This window comes from Sus scrofa, chromosome 7 (assembly GCF_054392235.1).
Source record: "Sus scrofa isolate SSC_HxYL_T2T_F1_AM1 chromosome 7, Sscrofa_HxYL_maternal_Yorkshire_Landrace_v2.0, whole genome shotgun sequence".
NCBI lineage: Eukaryota > Metazoa > Chordata > Mammalia > Artiodactyla > Suidae > Sus > Sus scrofa.
The window spans coordinates 27,360,129-27,378,630 of record NC_139389.1 but is presented as its reverse complement, the minus strand read 5'-3'; the positions used below and the strand labels follow the sequence as shown (position 1 = coordinate 27,378,630).

The 18,502-nt window shown below is 49.9% G+C and overlaps 1 protein-coding gene across 5 annotated transcripts; it reads left to right on the top strand.

The window, feature by feature from the left end:
• Positions 1-49: 49 nt before the first annotated feature.
• Positions 50-17,477, top strand: PPP1R10 (protein phosphatase 1 regulatory subunit 10). Of its 5 annotated transcripts, none has more exons than XM_021097915.2 (20): positions 50-248; positions 853-1,379; positions 7,550-7,667; positions 8,331-8,417; positions 8,573-8,708; positions 9,157-9,208; positions 10,991-11,068; positions 11,208-11,381; positions 11,595-11,700; positions 11,800-11,912; positions 12,949-13,049; positions 13,307-13,454; positions 13,531-13,689; positions 13,791-14,037; positions 14,205-14,268; positions 14,378-14,572; positions 14,719-14,794; positions 15,023-15,136; positions 15,281-15,991; positions 16,269-17,477. In XM_021097915.2, the coding sequence occupies exons 3-20, from the start codon at positions 7,561-7,563 to the stop codon at positions 16,376-16,378; spliced, it is 2,778 nt and encodes a 925-aa protein (XP_020953574.1). In that variant the 5' UTR covers positions 50-248; positions 853-1,379; positions 7,550-7,560; the 3' UTR covers positions 16,379-17,477. The 5 variants fall into 5 exon arrangements, with proteins under 5 accessions (XP_020953574.1, XP_005653509.1, XP_005653508.1 ...); XM_005653452.4 differs by having other exon boundaries at positions 50-323; XM_005653451.4 differs by having other exon boundaries at positions 50-639.
• The last annotated feature ends 1,025 nt before the right edge of the window (positions 17,478-18,502 follow it).

The following is an 18,502-nucleotide window of genomic DNA, read 5'->3' as shown; positions in this document are numbered from 1 at the left end:
CGTACGCCCAAAGCAGGAAAGGCTAGAAAGGCGACTGCGCATGCACCTGGAAACTGACTGGGGGTAGGGCCAAGGACGCGCCCGCAGTGCGGAAGACGGCCGCGCATCTGCGTCAAGACGGAAACGAGAAAGGGGGGCCATAAGGAGAAGGCAATTTCAACTGCGTCACAATCGAATTCGGCCTCAAAATTGCGTTTTTGCGGCACCAGTCACTACGATTCTTAGACCTCATTCTTCGAGTTTGTCTTGTAAGCAATTTTGAAGGAGATTTTGACCGAGATTCTCTCACTGCGCATGCGCCGGTCCGATTCTACCAACCCAGGGTGAGAAATGGTCTCGAGGGCGGAAGTGGTGGAAGCAGAGGAAAGGGAGGTGCTAGGCCGCCCGGTCACGCGCACGCGTTAGCGGGCCAGGAAGGAGGCGGAAGAGGGTGCCCAGGGGAAGGGGCTGAGCGAAGCCGAAGACAGGCTAGCCAATCAGCTGGCGAGTTGTCTTTCTGGTTGGCCAATGAACTCACGCCTCGCGCACAATGTCTCGCGACAAGGGCGCTTCACTGGCACGTTTGCGCGCGTTGGGCGGCGTCCGGGTATAAAAGACTCCGCCCGAGCGGGCAGCCGCCATTCTGGGGTTCGTTTAGAGGTAAGTTTCGCCTTTTTGTCGGTTGGAGGGTGACATTTTTGGCCTGGGAAACGGGTTCGGCCTAGGCTCAGTTGGGAGCCATGACTTGTGTTAAGCGGCTGTTTTCGGGATGGGACACAGAGGTGTTTGAGGGCAACAAAAACGGTATTTTGGGGCGTTTCCGAGCAACCCGTATTGATTGTATCTTTCTCCCTTTTGTTCCTTTTATCCCAGGTTTGAATTTTCTCGGAGAAAGACAGGCCAGCCACGAGGAAAAAAGAAACAAGCCGCAGCAACATCTAAGCCCTTGAAAGGATCCTGAGAGAGGGGGGAAAGGGAAAACAGCAGCCACCAGCCCAACCACTTGTGTCTTCTGCCCCTTCCCACCTATCTTGCCCACCCCACCAGCCCACGCTGCTTGGGACTTGAAATCTGTGGCCGAAGGACCGTCACCACATAACTTCAAAAATAATCAACCACCCTCCCTTCCCAAACCCACTCAAATTCACTCATCCAGCGTTTACTTTTTTGAATCCACTCAGAACTTTTTTTCTACGACCCCCCTCCCTAAATGGAGTTGGGTGGGGGGGGAAATGAATACTGAGTTGGCCTTTATTTTTTTTAAAGAGACTTTTTGATCCAATGAGGCCCCGCAAATAATTGAGTTTTGGGTCCTGGTTGGTTGTTTTATTTTTTTCTCTAAAATTTTAACCCCCTCCCCCCCTGAGCCCGAGGTGCTGACGTCGCAAAAAAATTGGATAGTAAGTGTCGAATTTTCAAAAACCAGCCTTGCAACAAGAAATCAACGTTTCCCGTTGTGAAACCAAAAATAATGAGAGGACGAAATGAGACCATAGAACAAATAGAGAACTGGAGAAGGACCGATCCGGTCGCTTAATCTCCATTAAAAGGGCCTTTGGGTCTTAACAGTGGTGTTCTCTCCTCTACCACCTACCTCTTCCCTGCCCTGGTGCGGGCAAGGAGAGGGTGGAGGGAGGGCCAGCAAGTTAGGATTTTGATGGTTAACCCTTGGTAATCCAGCCAATTTCCAGACTGCCAAAGCCATAAGTGTTTACTTTTTTATAAAGAGGAATGGTTACCTTCCTCTCGTTAGCTGCAGTCTTCAAAAGGGTTAATGAGCTCACATACAAAAGATGGTGGATCTTGTGGCCCAGAAGTCCCACTTCTTTGTGTGTGAGACAAGCAGGGCGCCTTTCAATTTGCCAGATTAATAAGCAATCTGTACATAAAGATTGCAGGGTAAGGAGATGGGCAGAGAAATAGTAGTTGACTATGACTTTAAATGATTGTTAACTCCTCTCAATTTTGATGTAATTTGCTTGGGGTATATTTGTGTGCTTAATATAGGTGGCAATCTAGGAATAAAGATTGCAAGACACTTAATTCAGGGCAAAATATAGTCTTAGTGCCAATACATACAAGATAATAGTTGGGGAGGTAAAAAATGTCTTGTAATTGTTGCAGATTGCATAGGTTATTTAAAAGCAGAAAAAGTGATTAACATTTTTAACTTGATACTTTTTGGCGGGGGTGGGGGGGTAATACAGTTAAGTAGAGGGTGGAAAGGTTGGGGAAATGTGGAAATCAGGAGTATAATTTTAAAAGCCATTTAGTGCAATTGAATGCTAGCATTTTGTCGTTAAAAGGAATTTTTTTCTTCCCTGCTTCAATATGGCGACTTTCTTTGTCCTTTTGTCTTCCAAGCGGCGTTGCAGGTTGTGTCTTGACCCATTTTTCTCCTGTCCTCCCACCTCAACCCTATTTGTTGACAGGGGTCCAAGTCCTCCCCCTTTCCCTTTATAGGGAGGATGGGGGGTGGTCGATAGTAAGGTTGAACCTCAATTGCAAATTCAATTCTTCCCCGCAGAAAATTGTTCTTTTTTAAATATTTTAATTGCTTTTATTTTCACAACGCTCTTAACTGATTCAAAGTAGGTCAAAGGCTTCTGCACAGGGTGGGGGGCTGCTTTTTGGTTTTTCTTACTAAAAAGGGGTGATTTTTAATGTAAATAGCTACCGGCAGAGCTGGGGATAGCTTTTTAAGTTTGAGTCCTCTTCTCCATTACAAAATGGCGTCCCTGCTTCTTTGTTGTTTTTCTCCCCCTTTTGCCATCCAGAGCTTAGGGCCGCCCTAGAAACTTGGTCAAGGGGGAGGAGCAGCATTGAAAGGTGATGTAATAAGCTTTCTTCCTCCTCCCTCCACCCTCTTGAAACTCCACCCCGAGCTGATGCCTTCTGGACTCCTTATGCACGCTGCTGTTAGAACGGAAAAGGCTGTTTTCCTTATTTTCTTAAAATCTTTCATAGTCATTATCTTAAAAGCTTACAGGAATTAGGTCTTAAAAGCTGTCCATCTCCTTGGGCAATTCTTTGTTTTTGTATTTAACAGTCCCGAGCCTGTTGCTTTTATTTTCACCATTCACTCATCACCACTGCTTTTGGAAGTGTTCCTTGCTTTAGTTGCCATGGGTGGGAAACCAAAGAGCTATACTTTAAGTCTGGGAGCTTTTGGGGGGAGTGTGTGTGTGAGCGTGTGTTGGGGGATACAGGGGAAAGACACAGGGCTTGTGAAAGCGTAACTGCAGTAGGTAACTGGGGCCTAATGACCCTGAAATGTACCGTTTCTGCTCAGGAGCCAGCCCTTGGGCCTCCTGCATTTGGTCACTTTGTATAATGAGAACCTGGGGGAGAGTGGGAACTTGAGGACTTTCTTCTAAATCACCCTTATTCCCACCTCCGGGTTTGGGGGTGAGCTCTTTGTGTTCAGTGCTGTGTCACGTTCTCCAGTTGCTTAGCTCCTGTACATTGGTACTAGGATGAGAAGTGAATCTTTAGGAAAGGAGGCGGCAGTTGTAAACTCGAGGCAGGGGGAATCCAGCTACGGTTTCTGGTAAGCAAAACCTTTCTGGTACTACGTTTCACAACCTTCATTTCTTTTTTTCCAAAGAGCCACCCTTTGAATTTTTTTCCTTCTAAAATTCCTTAAAAGCAATGGGAAAATAATGTCCTCTTCGTTTTTCAACTTGTGCGGTGCTGTAGCAATTGGTGCATGTTGAAAAGCCATGCCCCCCTGCGGGTGGTTATTGGGTGTCCTGTCCCTTTCTTACCTTTCTTCCTCCAACTTTTCTGAAGTCAAATCTTTATCAGACCCTCCATATACTTTTCATTTTTCTAAAGTCCTGCCCTGAAGCCTGAAGGTTCTAGGCAGAAGTGGAAAGCCATTTTGTACAGCTGTTCTCTGGTGACTTGGTGAGACTTCCAGGGCTAATTTTCTACTGGGGCTGGATTCTTAGCTTATTACTTAACCTTCTGGATTGGATGGGAGGGACTCTTCCACATGTCCTACTGACCTCAAGTTTTTTATCTTTTAAGCAGTTTGCCATGTGCCTCTGCAGCATACCTTCCTTGGGAGCTGAACATTCTACCCACTGGGGTTCCTGATCTCTAGTGAGCAGGGGATTAATAAAGAAGATCTACCTTAACATGGGAGATGGGGGAAAAGCTCTTCTAAGGGAAACCAGATCCATCCAGAGAACCTTGGAGAACCTGAACCTTGTAGTTTGTGGCCAGAGATCCGGGGATCCTGTCCTTTGAGTGGGGCTGGGGTGATTATCCCTTGCTGAAAGTCGGATAAGCTCTTGGGGAGGGCATGGGCTGCCAGGTTTTCCGAATGACTTTGAGGGGTGGGAGCTAACTCCTTGGAGAGAGCTGCGGCCTTGTGAATCGCCTGAGAGACATAATTCAACCCACTGCTGAGTCAGACTAGGAAATGCCTCAGTTACCGAGGAAAGAAAGGGGGAGTGTAAGGGGCTAACTACGAAGCGTTTCATTTCCAGACGTGCTAAGGCCTCTAAGTTAAGGTAAATCTGGGACTCCTTTCACCTTTGTTAGCAGAGTGTTGTGATTGTTTTTAACCTTGCATTGAATTTTTGTCCTGAACCAATTCAGTTGTTTCGTTTGGCGATGGGTATGTAAAAACTTGAGCAAGCTAGATATTTTTCACCTTATTTAATCAATAACTCAAGTAAAATTCATCTGGGGGCAGGAGTTGACGTCACTTTGAGGCTTAATTTTTTTATCTCTAAGAAGGTAGAGAATTCCCCAGCGCTTTGTGTCAGTGCACATCTCTGCCGGCAGCGTCCTCAGTGAGGAGAGCCCAGCTTTAGGACAAGGGGGAGATAATGCCAGGGGTTGCGCCCCACCCCCGTATGTTCTTCCTTCAAGAAGGTTAAAACATAGCATGTCCTGGATTATTTTGGTCCCAGGAAGCTTTCTGAAACTCCAGGCTCCAGATCCATTGTGACCCTGGGTCACTGCCCCTTCTTTCCTGGTCGGCTCATTTGCCTTTTCTGCTGGAGGCCTGTGCCAGGAATTTAGGCTCTTCATTCCTTTCCACTTGAGTGCCTTGGAACTTCTTTCTAATGTACTGACTTCAAAATAAGGAAATTAGCTTATTAAGACACTTGGGGTCCTTCATTTTAAATGAGTGAAAACTAAGCTGCCTGGAGGGAACCCATCATGAGAAAATCCACTTACATTTTAAAACCACATGATTGGTGCTTGTGAGACAAAATTTAGTTTTGTTAATTCCATTTCCAGAATATAAATACTTGGGAAAATATAGCAGAAAGTGAATATTTAACCTTTCTTCTGCTTTGTCTCCTAGCTGTTCTTGACTATTAATGTCTTTCATTCTTGTTCTGAATGGGTATTAAAAAGTTGTCCCTGGGTCCCATTCCCAGCAGAAGACACTTGGACAGAATTTAGCTGTGAACTCACTGGCTTCAAAGGTGGTTATTCTCTTGTCTCCCACCCTCAGGCACAGGAACATTGAAGCTCAGGTGACAGTTTTTGTTTCTGAAGGAGGTGCCAGAAGCAGACCTGTTGGCTTAACTGGTGGGTGGATATGCAAAAGGGAGTTCTCCAAGGTGCTGTGTATTCAACTCTGGGTTTGAATCTGACCGGCCAGCTGGGTTTAGGGGACACGGGTTGAAATGAAATTAGTTTAATTGAAGGCTTGTTGGTCAAATTGTGTATATTTTGTTGCTGATGATAAATACTATTACTTTGGACTTGCTTATTGCCTTTTCAGTCTCCAGCAGATGGGAAATCTGCTCTATGCATTCCTTTATTGTATTTCTATCTCTCCTTGTAGTGTCTGTCTTACTTCGTAGTGTCTTATTACAAGGGGGAAATTCCTTTATCCCTATGTTTGTCTCTGTGTGTAAGTATTGCCACACAAGTGGATTTGGCCTGTGAACTTGTGATTTATCTGGTATTGGACTTGAATGTTTTTCCTCGGACCTCAGGTTCTACCTGACCTCATGGAGATTCCAGGACAGCAGCAACAGCACAATTAACCCGGGTTTGCTCACCTCTCAGTGTTTCTTACCTTATCTCCTCTTCCTCTATTCAGACCACAGGTTATAGTCTCAGGAACCAAGTTCCTCCACTGCCTCTGCTTCTTCTCACCTAGGTTGTTAGGACCTGTCAATGTAAACATTTATTAACCTTTTCGTTGGGATTAAAAGGATGAGATTGTTATGCTTGTTTTTCTCTTCTGGTTTGAGAACAAATAGAACAAATTAACATGATCTTATAAGAAGCCTGTTTTCTTTTCTGCAGGAAATATAGTCGTCTTGGTAAAACACTGATTTTCCCCACCCTTCTGCTGGGCTCCCATCTGTTGTCTCTGTACTAGATGCGGGAAGCTGTTTGCTCCTTGCCACCTTCTCCCAGAGCGTTCCTCTTATCTCCCAAGTGTCGATATTACTGAAGTGGCTTTCTTTTCTGCTCAGAAGCCAGTGTTTAGGGGTATTGTGGATAACAATCCTAATCAGAACCATATTGATTCTGAGTGACCTCTCTTGAGCTTGGGTTCTGGCCTTAGGAATTGCTTTACATGTCTCTGTCTCATAACAGCTGTGTTTAGCTTTTAATTAATTCCTTTTCTAACCTGGTCTAGAGTAGCTACTTAACATTTAATGGCATTTTCCCAGCTTCTCGTTTGATTTGTTCCATTCTTTTTGGCCCCATAGTTTCTAATTTCAAGCATTCCTTGGGGAATCTTGGATGGTGGTGTGATTTAGGTGGGGAATGGGGGTCAGAGTCGCATCTTTGCTTTTGAAACCACAGTGCATTCTTGCCGTTAACTCTGAAACAATAAAAACGTGTGCAGTGTTTGGCTAATGAGTGACATTCTGTTCAAGGCTTAGGAGGACCTACTTAATATCCTTTACATCCATTTGTCTATTTTGGGGAGCTACCCCAAACTTATGTGGAGAGAGGTTCGGTTTTCAAGTGTCATTTTCTTCTCTTCCATCTACAGCTTTAGCTGATTATCTCCTGGTTCAAGCAGAACATATCTTGCCACATGTGGAGATGGACTCTTTATGGACTAAGATGGAAAGGAATTGACTCTTAGAAGGCACTTAGCTCAAGTACCCACAAATGGTCCAGTACTTACCAAGCTGTATATTTGCTTTAAAAAAAAAAAACAAAACCAGATTTATCAGCAGCTAAGGAGAAACAGGACCTAATAAGCAAAAGTGCCTTGGAGAGTTGAGTGTTTGTTTGGGGGATGTGCATACAGTGTGGTGAGGTTGAACTGTCCTGGAAGGCTGTGCCTGGGAGCTAGAGGAGAGGTAAAGGCTACCTCAGGCCTCCAGCCTGTCTTCCCTTCAGTCGTGTGTTAACCAACCCTGTGCTCTGCCTGCCAGGACTGTTTTCTCGGTAGTAACAATTGTGTGGATTTTTCTTAGGTGGAAAATGGTGTGTACATTTGAATATAGCTTGGATAATTAGCCACTGTTAATTGTCAAATGTAGAGATGGAATAACTTATTAGTGGACAACTGGCACTGTCCTTGCCACCCATTTATTCTGGGATTTGTTTTATTCTCTCATCTTAGAAACCTCCAACATGGGTTCAGGTCCCATAGACCCCAAAGAGCTTCTCAAGGGCCTGGATAGCTTCCTTAACCGAGATGGGGAAGTCAAGAGTGTGGATGGGATTTCAAAGATTTTCAGGTGAGTCTGTACCCTTTGAATTTGTCGTGAGCAGAAGATACTCCATGTGGTGGTGGTAGTTACAGCAGACAGCAGTGAGTGTTCCTTGAGAGGAAAGAGTCAGTGGACTGAGATTCAAATCCAGTTACGTTAGGACTAGCGACAGAGAAAGCTGATTCCTTGGTCCCTGGCCTTATGGAATCTGGGTATTTGGAGAGCCAAAGTCCCAGCGGAAGGAAGGAAACAGGAGCCAGGTGCCCGAATTCTTGGTTCTGTTTTGGGTCACGTTCTGTATTCCCAGAACGTCATTTTCCTTCAGAGATCCTCAAGTTTTTCTGGAGAAAGCAAGAGACTGAGCCAATCCCAATCACATTTGAAGAGTTAGATTGTAGTTGAAGGCTAGAAGTATTCCCCCGAAGCAGAATCCAATGTGTCCTGTGTGCGAGGGATGCAGTGATGCTCACTTCCCCAGATCGGAGACTTCAGTATGTCCCCTCAGTTGTTTTCCATCCTTGGGTGGGTTTCCACATGGCTCCTGACCCACCCCTTCCTTCTAGTGGCCTCTGTGACCTCCCCCAGCTCTGCAGCAAAGTCCCAAGGCATCAGGGTCTCTAGGTGCTCCCGCAGAGTAGACAGCCTTCTACTCTGACTGCTGCACTTCTGACCTTAACTCATCTCTTACAGTCTGATGAAGGAAGCACGAAAGATGGTGAGTCGATGCACTTACTTGAACATTCTCCTGCAGACTCGTTCACCAGAAATACTGGTCAAGTAAGTGGGGACCTGGGCGGCTGGGATGGGAAGATGTAGTTAGAAGGCAGGGGAGGTGAGGCACAGGGTTCCTGGGTCATTGATGGGGGACTCATTGTGTGGGGTGAACTCCCAGGACCCCGAAGGGCATTACAGATTCTCCTCCCTGCCTGCAGGTTTATCGATGTTGGTGGTTACAAGCTTCTCAACAATTGGCTGACATACTCGAAGACAACCAACAACATTCCCCTCTTGCAGCAAATCCTGCTCACCTTGCAGCACCTACCGCTCACTGTTGACCATCTCAAGCAGGTACCCTCAGTCTTCCCAGTCATGGTTCTTCCCTTTTGGTTTAGCGTAGCAGACGGAAAACTGACAGAGACCCTGGTGTGGTTACACTCTTGGGCCTGTGGGGTAGAATGGTGGGGAAAAAATGCCACAGGTGTGGCCTGAAAAAGAAAAAAGTAGGAATTTTAAATCAGAATATTTGGTTTGAGCTTATCACCTTTAATAGGTGTGTAATATGGGGCACTTCCTAAATCAAAGCCTTGATTTTTCTCATCTGTAAGATGGGCATAATTGAACCTATCTGGGTGGCCTTAAGCAGTTAAGACCATGTTTCCAAAGGCTTTGTTAGAGGTAAAGTGCTGTCTCAGCGTTAGTCACCGTTCAAGAGCTCGAGAGTCTGTGGGTTGTTAGCTCTGAGGGGGCTGCGTTTACGCCTGGCGCTGAGCTTCCTGCTGTTCCCTGTCTCCCCTAGAACAACACGGCCAAGCTGGTGAAGCAGCTGAGCAAGTCAAGTGAGGATGAAGGTAAGGGCCACCAGTCCCTCCTCTCTGTCCTGGGCCTTCCTCTGCTACTTCTGCTCAGTCACCTTTGTTTCTAAAAATCTTTTGATGTAAAAGGCACACACTTAAAATTCTTCAGGAGAAATAGTGTCATCCTAGAATGTCTTGTCATCATTTACTTCTGTTTTTCTAAATAAATATAGCATATTCTAGGACCCTCAATTTCTATTTTCCTAACAACAGATAATGCTCGTTCTGCTATAGAGCACGGGCAGAATCCCGACTCCTGGACTGTATCGTAGCTTTGATAGCAACCAATTCTTTCCTTTTTTTCTTTTTCTTTTTATTGGCTTTTTTTGTCTTTTCAGGGCCGTACTTATGGCATAAGGAGGTTGTCAGGCTAGGGGTCTAGTCGGAGCTGTAGCCGCCAGTCTACGCCACAGCCACAGCAACGCAGGATCCAAGCCTTGTCTTCGACCTACACCACAACTCAACAGCAACGCCGGTTCCTTAACCCACTGAGCAAGGCCAGGGATCAAACCTGAAACCTCATGTTCCTAGTCGGATTCGTTTTTGCTGTGCCACAATGGAAACTTTTTTTTTTTTTGGCTCGATTCTTTCCTTTTCTAAGACAGAGGGTTTTGGGAGCTCCTGATGAGGGCCATATTGTTCTGGCTTGAAGACAAAGCCTGGGTCCAGAAAGTCACAGGCTCTTCTTTAGAGAACAAAAGAAATAACCCAAAGATTTTATGCCCAAGGTATAAACCAGGAGCACAAGACACTAGTTTCCTGCGAGAGAGCAGTATTGTAGCAGAGCTGGTCCCCGAGCAGCCAAATACAGGCTTGCTCTTCATCTCTGGGAGTAGTGTCCTAGGTCCCTGTGGAAAAAAGCCTTTGGCCGTTTTGTGTGGAGGGAGCACCTAGGCCTGGGCAAGCCTATGTGTAGCTCCTTGAGCTAGAGGAGAAAACACAGGAAATGTATTCTAAGATGAAAGAGTCCTGATTTTGTTTCAACTCACAGGATTAAGTGAAAAACATTCCTTAGCTTTCCTTTCCTTTGGTAGTAGGAATGCTCAGTTTGGGGATTTTTTTTCTTTCTTTTTTTTAAACAAGTTTTATTTATTTATTTATTTATTTTTTGTCTTTTTGCTATTTCTTGGGCCGCTCCCCGCGGCATATGGAGGTTCCCAGGCCAGGAGTCTAATCAGAACTGTAGCCACCGGCCTACGCCAGAGCCACAGCAACGCGGGATCCGAGCCGCGTCTGCAACCTACACCACAGCTCACGGCAACGCCAGATCGTTAACCCACTGAGCAAGGGCAGGGACCGAACCTGCATCCTCATGGATACGAGTCAGATTTGTTTCCAGTGAGCCACGAGAGGAACTCCTGACAAGGTTTTTACATAAAGAAGAACTCTTCCTCAACAGCAAAGAATGCAAGTTCCTGTCATGGCTCAGTGGTAACGAACCTAATTAGCATCCACGAGAATGTGAGTTGGATCCCTGGCCTTGCTCAGTGGGTTAAGGATCCAGCTTGCTGTGAGCTGTGGTGTAGGTCGCAGACTCGGCTTGGATCACGTGTTCCTGTGGCTGTGGTGTAGACTGACCGCTGCAGCTCTGATTCGACCCCTACGCCTGGGAACCCCCATGTACTGTGGATGCAGCCCTAAAAAGCAAAAAACAAACTCTGGGTTCCTTTTCCCATTACACAGATTTTTATGTATATTTCAAACATGTCTGTTTTCAGTTACTGGAAGAATAATATCTTACATTATTTTGGCATTGGCCTTTTCTCTCACCCACAGAGCTCCGGAAATTGGCCTCGGTCCTTGTCAGTGACTGGATGGCTGTCATCCGCTCCCAGAGCAGCACCCAGCCTGCTGGTAAGCTCCTGGGTCCTTTATCCCTGGTATTTCTTGCCCCTGGGACATGGCCTTCGTGCCTCTAGCCTGCTTTACCTCCGACTGACTGTCTCTCTCCTCTCTAAGTGAAATCCTTTTCTTCTCTGTCTTTCCACAACAGAGAAAGATAAGAAGAAACGCAAAGAAGAGGGAAAGAGTCGAACCACCCCTCCTGAGCGACCGTTGACTGAGGTGAAGGCAGAGACCCGGGCCGAGGAGGCCCCGGAGAAGAAGAGGGAGAAGCCTAAGTCTCTCCGCACCACGGCGCCCAGTCACGCCAAGTTCCGTTCCACCGGTAAGGCTGCTGGCAGGCCTCTGCGGGGACGTGCACGACCGAGGCTTGCAGTGGAGGAGTTGGACTTAATGGTACAGTGACCCAGTCTGTAGACGAGGGAGGACAGTGGGTGAATCGTCATGGGGTTTATAAGGCGAGACGAAGGTGAAGGGAGGAAGAGTCAGGAGTGGGTGGAGTGAGTCCAGCCCCAGCAGCACATCTTTCCTCCCCCAGGCCTGGAGCTGGAGACCCCGTCTTTGGTGCCCGTGAAGAAGAATGCCAGTGCAGTGGTGGTTTCTGACAAGTACAACCTTAAACCCATCCCGCTCAAGCGTCAGAGGTGCGGACCGTGTTGTGGGTTTTCGAATGGCCGGGTCTGTGCATGTCGGGAGGAGAGAAGGGGTGAGTCAGCTGCAGTTGACGGTTCTTTTTCTCACAGCTCCATAGCTGCCCTGGGTGATGCTGCCCCCCCTGCAGAGAAGAAGTACAAGCCACTCAACACGACCCCCAATGCCACCAAAGAGATCAAAGTGAAGATCATCCCACCACAGCGTGAGTCAAAAACGGGGGGCTGTGCTGGGAAATGGGAGCAAGCTCTGTGGAAAGGAGACACTTTCCTCCAGTTTTCACTTGAGTTTTTGGTGTCCTTTAATGTTTGCAACTCTGGAATTCCCTTTATAGCAGCGCTTCATAGGGTTACTTAGGAGTTATTTTATTTAGGAGTTATTTATTTTTTGGCCCCACCTACAGCATTCGGAAGTTCCCCCAGCCAGGGATCGAACCTGTGCCGCAGTAGTGGCTTGGGTCACTGCTTGGGTGCCCCAAGCCACTGTTGTGAACACACTGGATTAGGAGTAATTTTAGAGATAAGGTAGGCAGGCAGGGCTGGTTGGGGCACTCCCAGCTGGCAAGGTAATCTGTCATGTTCCTGGCGACTGGCCTTGTCAGTTACCTGAGCTCTGATTCATATCCAAGGCCACAACTTGCCTGCCTTAAATAAAAGATAGGGAGTTCCCGCTGTGGTGCAGCAGGATCGGCAGCATTTTGGGAGTACTGGGACATAGGTTTGATCCTCAGCCCGGCACAGTGGGTTAAGGAGCCGGTGTGGCTACAGCTGCATCTTAGGTCACAACTACGGCGTGGATCTGATCCCTGGACTGGGAACTCCGTATACTGTGGGGCAGCCAAAAAAGAAAAAAATAAAAAAGATAGGAGTTACTCCTGTGGCCCAGTGGGTTAAGAATCCAACTGCAGTGGCTTGGGTCGATCCTCAGCCCAGTGCAGTGGATTAAAGGATCCGGCATTGCCATAGCTGCTTCTCAGGTTGCAGCTGCAGCTTGGATTCAGTCCCTGGAACTTCCGTATGCTAAGGGTGTGACCACAAATTTAAAAAAAAAAAAAAAAAAAAGCGTAATGGCGAGAATTTGTGGTGTGAAACCTACATATGCTTTCTGGTCACCTGGAGCCTGTTGTGTCCAAATAAGCACAGGGCAGGGTCTCTGTTGGCCGGTTTTCTGTTCAGACTTTGTGGGAATTAGGATAATGGAGAAGGTCTGCTGATTCCATCTTATGCCTTTTTGTTTTGCAGCTATGGAGGGCCTGGGCTTTCTAGATGCGCTCAATTCAGCCCCTGTTCCAGGCATCAAAATTAAGAAGAAGAAGAAGGTGCTGTCACCCACAGCGGCCAAGGTATGGGCGCTAGGCAGTAGGTGCCAGTGCCCGGGTAGAAGAGGTCCAGGGGAAGGGAGGGCGCGGCAGCTGGGCACGTGGGGAGGACAGAGCAGCTGTGTCTCAGGTGTAGGCTGGTGGGGGCAGACAAGAGACAGAGCTGTCCTTCAGGGGACCTGCTTGGTGGGAATCCTGCCTGGGACCGTGGACTAACTGCCTGGCCTTGACCTTCCTTGGCTTTCCTGTCCGCTCATTCACTTCTTTTTCTTTCACAATAGCCAAGCCCATTTGAAGGGAAAACAAGCACAGAACCAAGCACAGCCAAACCTTCTTCCCCAGAGCCAGCACCTCCTTCGGAGGCTATGGACACAGACCGTCCCGGGACCCCAGTTCCCCCTGTCGAAGTCCCGGAGCTCATGGATACGGGTAAGTCTAGACACTGGCTCAGGTTGGGGGGTTTTCTAGAAGGAAGGATCCGGTCTGAAACCACTCCTGCTTGCAGCCTCTTTGGAGCCAGGAGCTCTGGATGCAAAGCCAGTGGAGAGTCCCGGAGATCCCAGCCAGCTGACACGGAAAGGCAGGAAGAGGAAAACTGTGACGTGGCCTGAGGAGGGCAAACTGAGAGAGTATTTCTATTTTGAGCTGGATGAGACTGAACGAGGTTAGAGATCAAGTAGGCAGGGTGGCAGGTGGGCTGTAGGCAGGTTCAAAAGGGCTTGGTGGGGCTTACTTCCCTCTTGCTTCTTTTCTCCTGGCCCATAGTTAATGTGAATAAGATCAAGGACTTTGGCGAGGCAGCCAAGCGAGAGATACTGTCAGACCGACACGCGTTTGAGACGGCCCGGCGTCTGAGCCACGACAACATGGAGGAGAAGGTGCCCTGGGTCTGCCCCCGGCCTCTGGTGCTGCCCTCGCCTCTCGTCACCCCTGGAAGCAATAGCCAGGAGCGGTACATCCAGGCTGAGCGGGAGAAGGGGATCCTTCAGGAGCTTTTCCTGAACAAGGAGAGGTGAGCAGAATAGGGGCTCCCTTCTTGGGACATTAAGCCTTAGAGAGGCACTTGCTCTGCTCTGGGGTGAGTCGCAAGCGGGTGGGGGTGGGAGGGAAGAGGAGGGCTTGAATAAATAATTTGACTGTCATGCTTCTTTTTTCTGTTACCTGCGGCATTCCTGACAGTCCTCATGAGCCTGATCCTGAGCCCTATGAACCCGTCCCCCCAAAACTCATCCCCCTAGATGAGGTGAGTGAAGGTTATATGGTGATGAGAGGTGTGATTAATTTTAACGCATCTTTCGTGTGAGACTGACTCTTCATTCTTTTTTGGTCCTGATTGTTCCCTGTTCTTTCAGGAATGTTCCATGGATGAGACCCCATATGTTGAGACCTTGGAACCTGGGGGTGCCGGTGGCTCACCCGATGGGGCAGGTGGTTCAAAATTGCCTCCTGTCCTGGCCAATCTTATGGGGAGCATGGGTGCCGGGAAGAGCCCCCAGGGTCCCGGAGGAGGCGGCATCAATGTCCAGGAGATCCTCACGTCCATCATGGTATGAGCCCCGGCCCCTTTCCCACTCCCTTTCTCCTCAGCCCTCGCCTCCCCTTCCCGCTTACTTCCCCCTCGGGTTTTCCTTCCTCGACTGCTTGTTGCCCTTGTCCTCGGTTGACCTTGTTCCCTCCCGACCTTGCCTCCCAGGGTAGCCCTAACAGTCATCCCTCAGAGGAGCTGCTGAAGCAACCCGACTATTCGGACAAGATCAAGCAGATGCTGGGTAATGCTCCCCGCCAGCCCTGGGGCCCAGGCCAGCAGGCCTGCAGTGGAGTTGGGGGAGCAGGGGTGTTGCCACTGGGCAGCAAGACGTGGGAGGGGAAGACTGAACAGAGAGCGTGGTGCTCTGCCAGGTTGGTCTGGAGGTGGGCCGGGCACACCTAAGTGGGGAGACGCCCTGCTGCTCTTCCAGCAGCCCCTGCTCACGGCTTTGTTCCTTTTGCATTAACAGTGCCCCATGGACTCTTGGGCCCTGGTCCGATCGCCAACGGTTTCCCCCCAGGAGGCCCTGGGGGCCCTAAGGGCATGCAGCATTTCCCCCCTGGGCCCGGGGGGCCTATGCCTGGTAGGTAGTGGGGGAGAGGGTGGAATGGGCTTGTCCCTGTACTTTGGGTCTGGTGATGCTACAGGGGTGATGAAAGCTGGGAGTGGCAATCCTTGGGTGTGACAGGCAGCTGATACTGTCTCTCTCCCTTTCCTCCCCCAATAGGTCCCCATGGAGGCCCTGGGGGCCCTGGTGGGCCAGTGGGTCCTCGTCTCCTGGGTCCCCCACCCCCTCCCCGGGGGGGTGATCCCTTCTGGGATGGCCCGGGTGACCCCATGCGGGGTGGCCCGATGCGAGGGGGACCAGGACCAGGTCCTGGACCATACCATAGAGGACGCGGTGGCCGAGGAGGAAATGAACCTCCTCCTCCTCCTCCTCCTTTCCGAGGGGCCAGAGGAGGGCGCTCTGGTGGAGGACCGCCTAATGGACGAGGGGGCCCCGGCGGGGGCATGGTTGGAGGCGGTGGGCATCGTCCCCATGAAGGCCCTGGCGGGGGCATGAGCAGCGGCAGTGGACATCGCCCCCACGAAGGCCCTGGCGGTGGCATGGGTGGGGGACATCGCCCCCACGAAGGCCCTGGCGGTGGCATGGGTGGGGGGCATCGCCCCCATGAAGGTCCCGGCGGTGGCATGGGTGGAGGCAGTGGACATCGCCCCCACGAAGGCCCTGGCGGAGGAATGGGTGCTGGTGGTGGACATCGGCCCCATGAAGGCCCTGGACATGGGGGGCCCCATGGCCACAGGCCTCATGATGTCCCTGGTCACCGAGGCCACGACCATAGAGGGCCGCCACCTCATGAACACCGTGGCCATGATGGCCCTGGTCACGGAGGAGGGGGCCACCGAGGGCATGATGGAGGCCACAACCACGGAGGAGGTGAGGATGCTCCCTGTCCCCTTGTGTGCCTCTTGGTGTCCCATACAGGCATTGGCGGGGGGGCTGTCACTACCTCAGGTGTGGCAGGCAGAACCCCGGGTCACCTCGTTCCCAGTTCCCAGCATGCCTGGCAGCTCCTACCTTTTACCCTTCCCCCAGGCCCCCAAGCTTGGTGTCGCTGAAAGATGCTTCTCAGGAGGCTTGGACTGCTGCCGCGAGGGTGGTACTGACCTCTGAGCTATTCTGTCTAACCGTCATTCCCCCCTCGTTCCCACAGACATGTCAAAGCGCCCCGTTTGTCGACATTTCATGATGAAGGGCAACTGCCGCTACGAGAACAACTGTGCCTTCTACCACCCGGGTGTCAATGGGCCCCCCCTGCCCTAGGACCGCCCGCCCGCCCGCACACAGCCCTGCGGACTGTAGCCTGGCTCCTTCCACCCTTTTATGGCTTCTGTGAGGCCCACTGTCCCCTGCCCCCAGCCGATGAGGAGCTGGCCCCCTCAGCGCCCACCTGCCTGGGTTCCTCGGGGTTTTCTGATCACTGGTGCGCATCGATGTACATATTTCCCTCCAGTCTGGGGAGGAGAGACTGGACACATTCTGTACCCTGGACTGAAGAGGAGACCCAGTTGGCTTCACTTTTTGAGGAGAGTTGTCCGGTTTCCCAAGTCCCTCCCTCCCCGGTGTGACCCTGCGTGCCGGAGAACCTGAAGCTAGCGAGGCCGGAGCCCACCTCTGCTCTCCTGCGCTGGGTCCCGACGCGTGTGAGATCATCCCAGCCACGGATATTCCTCCCTGCGGGGTAGAGCTGGTAAGGGGTGCTCTACCTCCCTCTGCACGGAGGGGCTCGGTCCGGCTGGATTTGAGTCCGGAACACACCTCGCCCCCCCACCCCCCCTCCAGCCATCCGTTCTGAATTCTTTCTCTAAGGACTGCGACCGTCTGAAGAGCCGAGTTTGCAGCATGGGTCTGGCTGGGTTCGATGATGGCAAATTCCTATCTGCATCCAGTCAAGTTTGAGCTGGCCTAGGGGTGGCTCTTTGTGGCGGTCCACCCTTGCCTACGGCTCATTCTGGAAATTAAAACACTTCAGTGAGACCAGCTTTTCATCAACTGAAGCCCGGTGTGCTGGGCCTGACAGTCACACTACATGCACTGCCTTCAGGAGTGAGTGCGCTCCTGGCCCCTACCTGGAACCTTGTCGGGGGAGGCCTCCAGCTCCCTTGCCCTGTCAGCCACCTCTGAGTCCCCACCAGGTGCCTTCCTGGGTGGATTCGTTAGGGTGACTGGCCCTCTCCAGCCCTTTCCTTCACCTGTCTCAGCATCAGTTGTTTTCTATGAAAACAGTGGATTGGTTGGGTTTTGTGCAGGGTCTATGGTTAGAGCCACAATGGATTTGAGGATGAGTATTTTTCTTTTTCTTTTGGTTTTGTATATTTTGTACATTAATAATAAACAGTGGAAAGAGAAGCAACTTATTTAACCCCCGGTGTATTTGGAATTTTTTGTCTTTTTAGGGCCACACCTGTGGCATATGGAGGTTCCCAGGCTAAGGGTCGAATTGGAACTGTAGCCACTGGCCTATACCACAGCCACAGCAATGCCAGGTCCGAGCCACGTCTGCAACCTACACCACAGCTCACGGCAATACTAGATCCTTAAAACCACTGAGCAAGGCTGGGCATCGAACTCGTAACCTCATGGATGCTAATCAGATTCGATTCTGCTGAGCATGATGGGAACTCCTGGACTCTTTACTGTTACTTAGCTGCGCTTGAGGTTACATTAATATAAACCTCTGTGGAATGTAGTTTTCAATACTTTGTTGGTATTAAATACTGGTGAAGGGAGTTCCTGTCGTGGCACACAGAAAAGAATCCGACTAGGAACCATGAGGTTGTGGGTTTGAGCCCTGGTCTCGCTCAGTGAGTTAAGGATCCAGCGTTGCTGTGAGCGGTGGTGTAGGTCGCAGACATGGCTCAGATCTGGCGTTGCTATGGCCGTGGTGTAGGCCAGCAGCTGTAGCTCCAATTAGACCCCCAGCCTGGGAACTATATGCTGTGTGTGTAGCCCTAAAAAGGGAAGAAAAAACTGGTGAAGGAGTGCTGTGAATATGAAACACCGCAGGGTACAGGGGGGCTCCCGTGTTGTGAGACACTGGGGATCCAGAACTCACAGATTGGCTGAGATGCAGGAGGTTCAGACACATGGATTCTAGCTGATCTGCCAGCCTGCAGAGTAGCTTAGGGAAGGAATTTAAACGAGGGTTAGAAAGCAGAAGATGGAGAGGATTAAATAGTTAAGTTCTGCTATTATGCAATTAGAAATCAGTAGGTTACGTTTTATGGGGAAAGGGAGCATATTGAGGCCAGAGTTGAGAAGAGTGGTTTCCAACCTTTTAGCGTTCCATCAGAATCATCCGAAGGGCTTTGTTTTTTCATTCCCACTGTGGTGGAATGGAGCAATGGGATAGGTAGCGTCTTGGGAGCACTGGGACACATATTCAGT

Coding starts and splice junctions, on each gene's coding strand:
- PPP1R10 (XM_021097915.2), top strand. CDS start 7,561: ATGGGTTCAGGTCCCATAGACCCCAAAGAGCTTCTCAAGGGCCTGGAT. Junction 13,455..13,530: donor CCCGGAGCTCATGGATACGG/GTAAGTCTAGAC, acceptor TCCTGCTTGCAG/CCTCTTTGGAGCCAGGAGCT. Junction 14,269..14,377: donor AACTCATCCCCCTAGATGAG/GTGAGTGAAGGT, acceptor CTGTTCTTTCAG/GAATGTTCCATGGATGAGAC.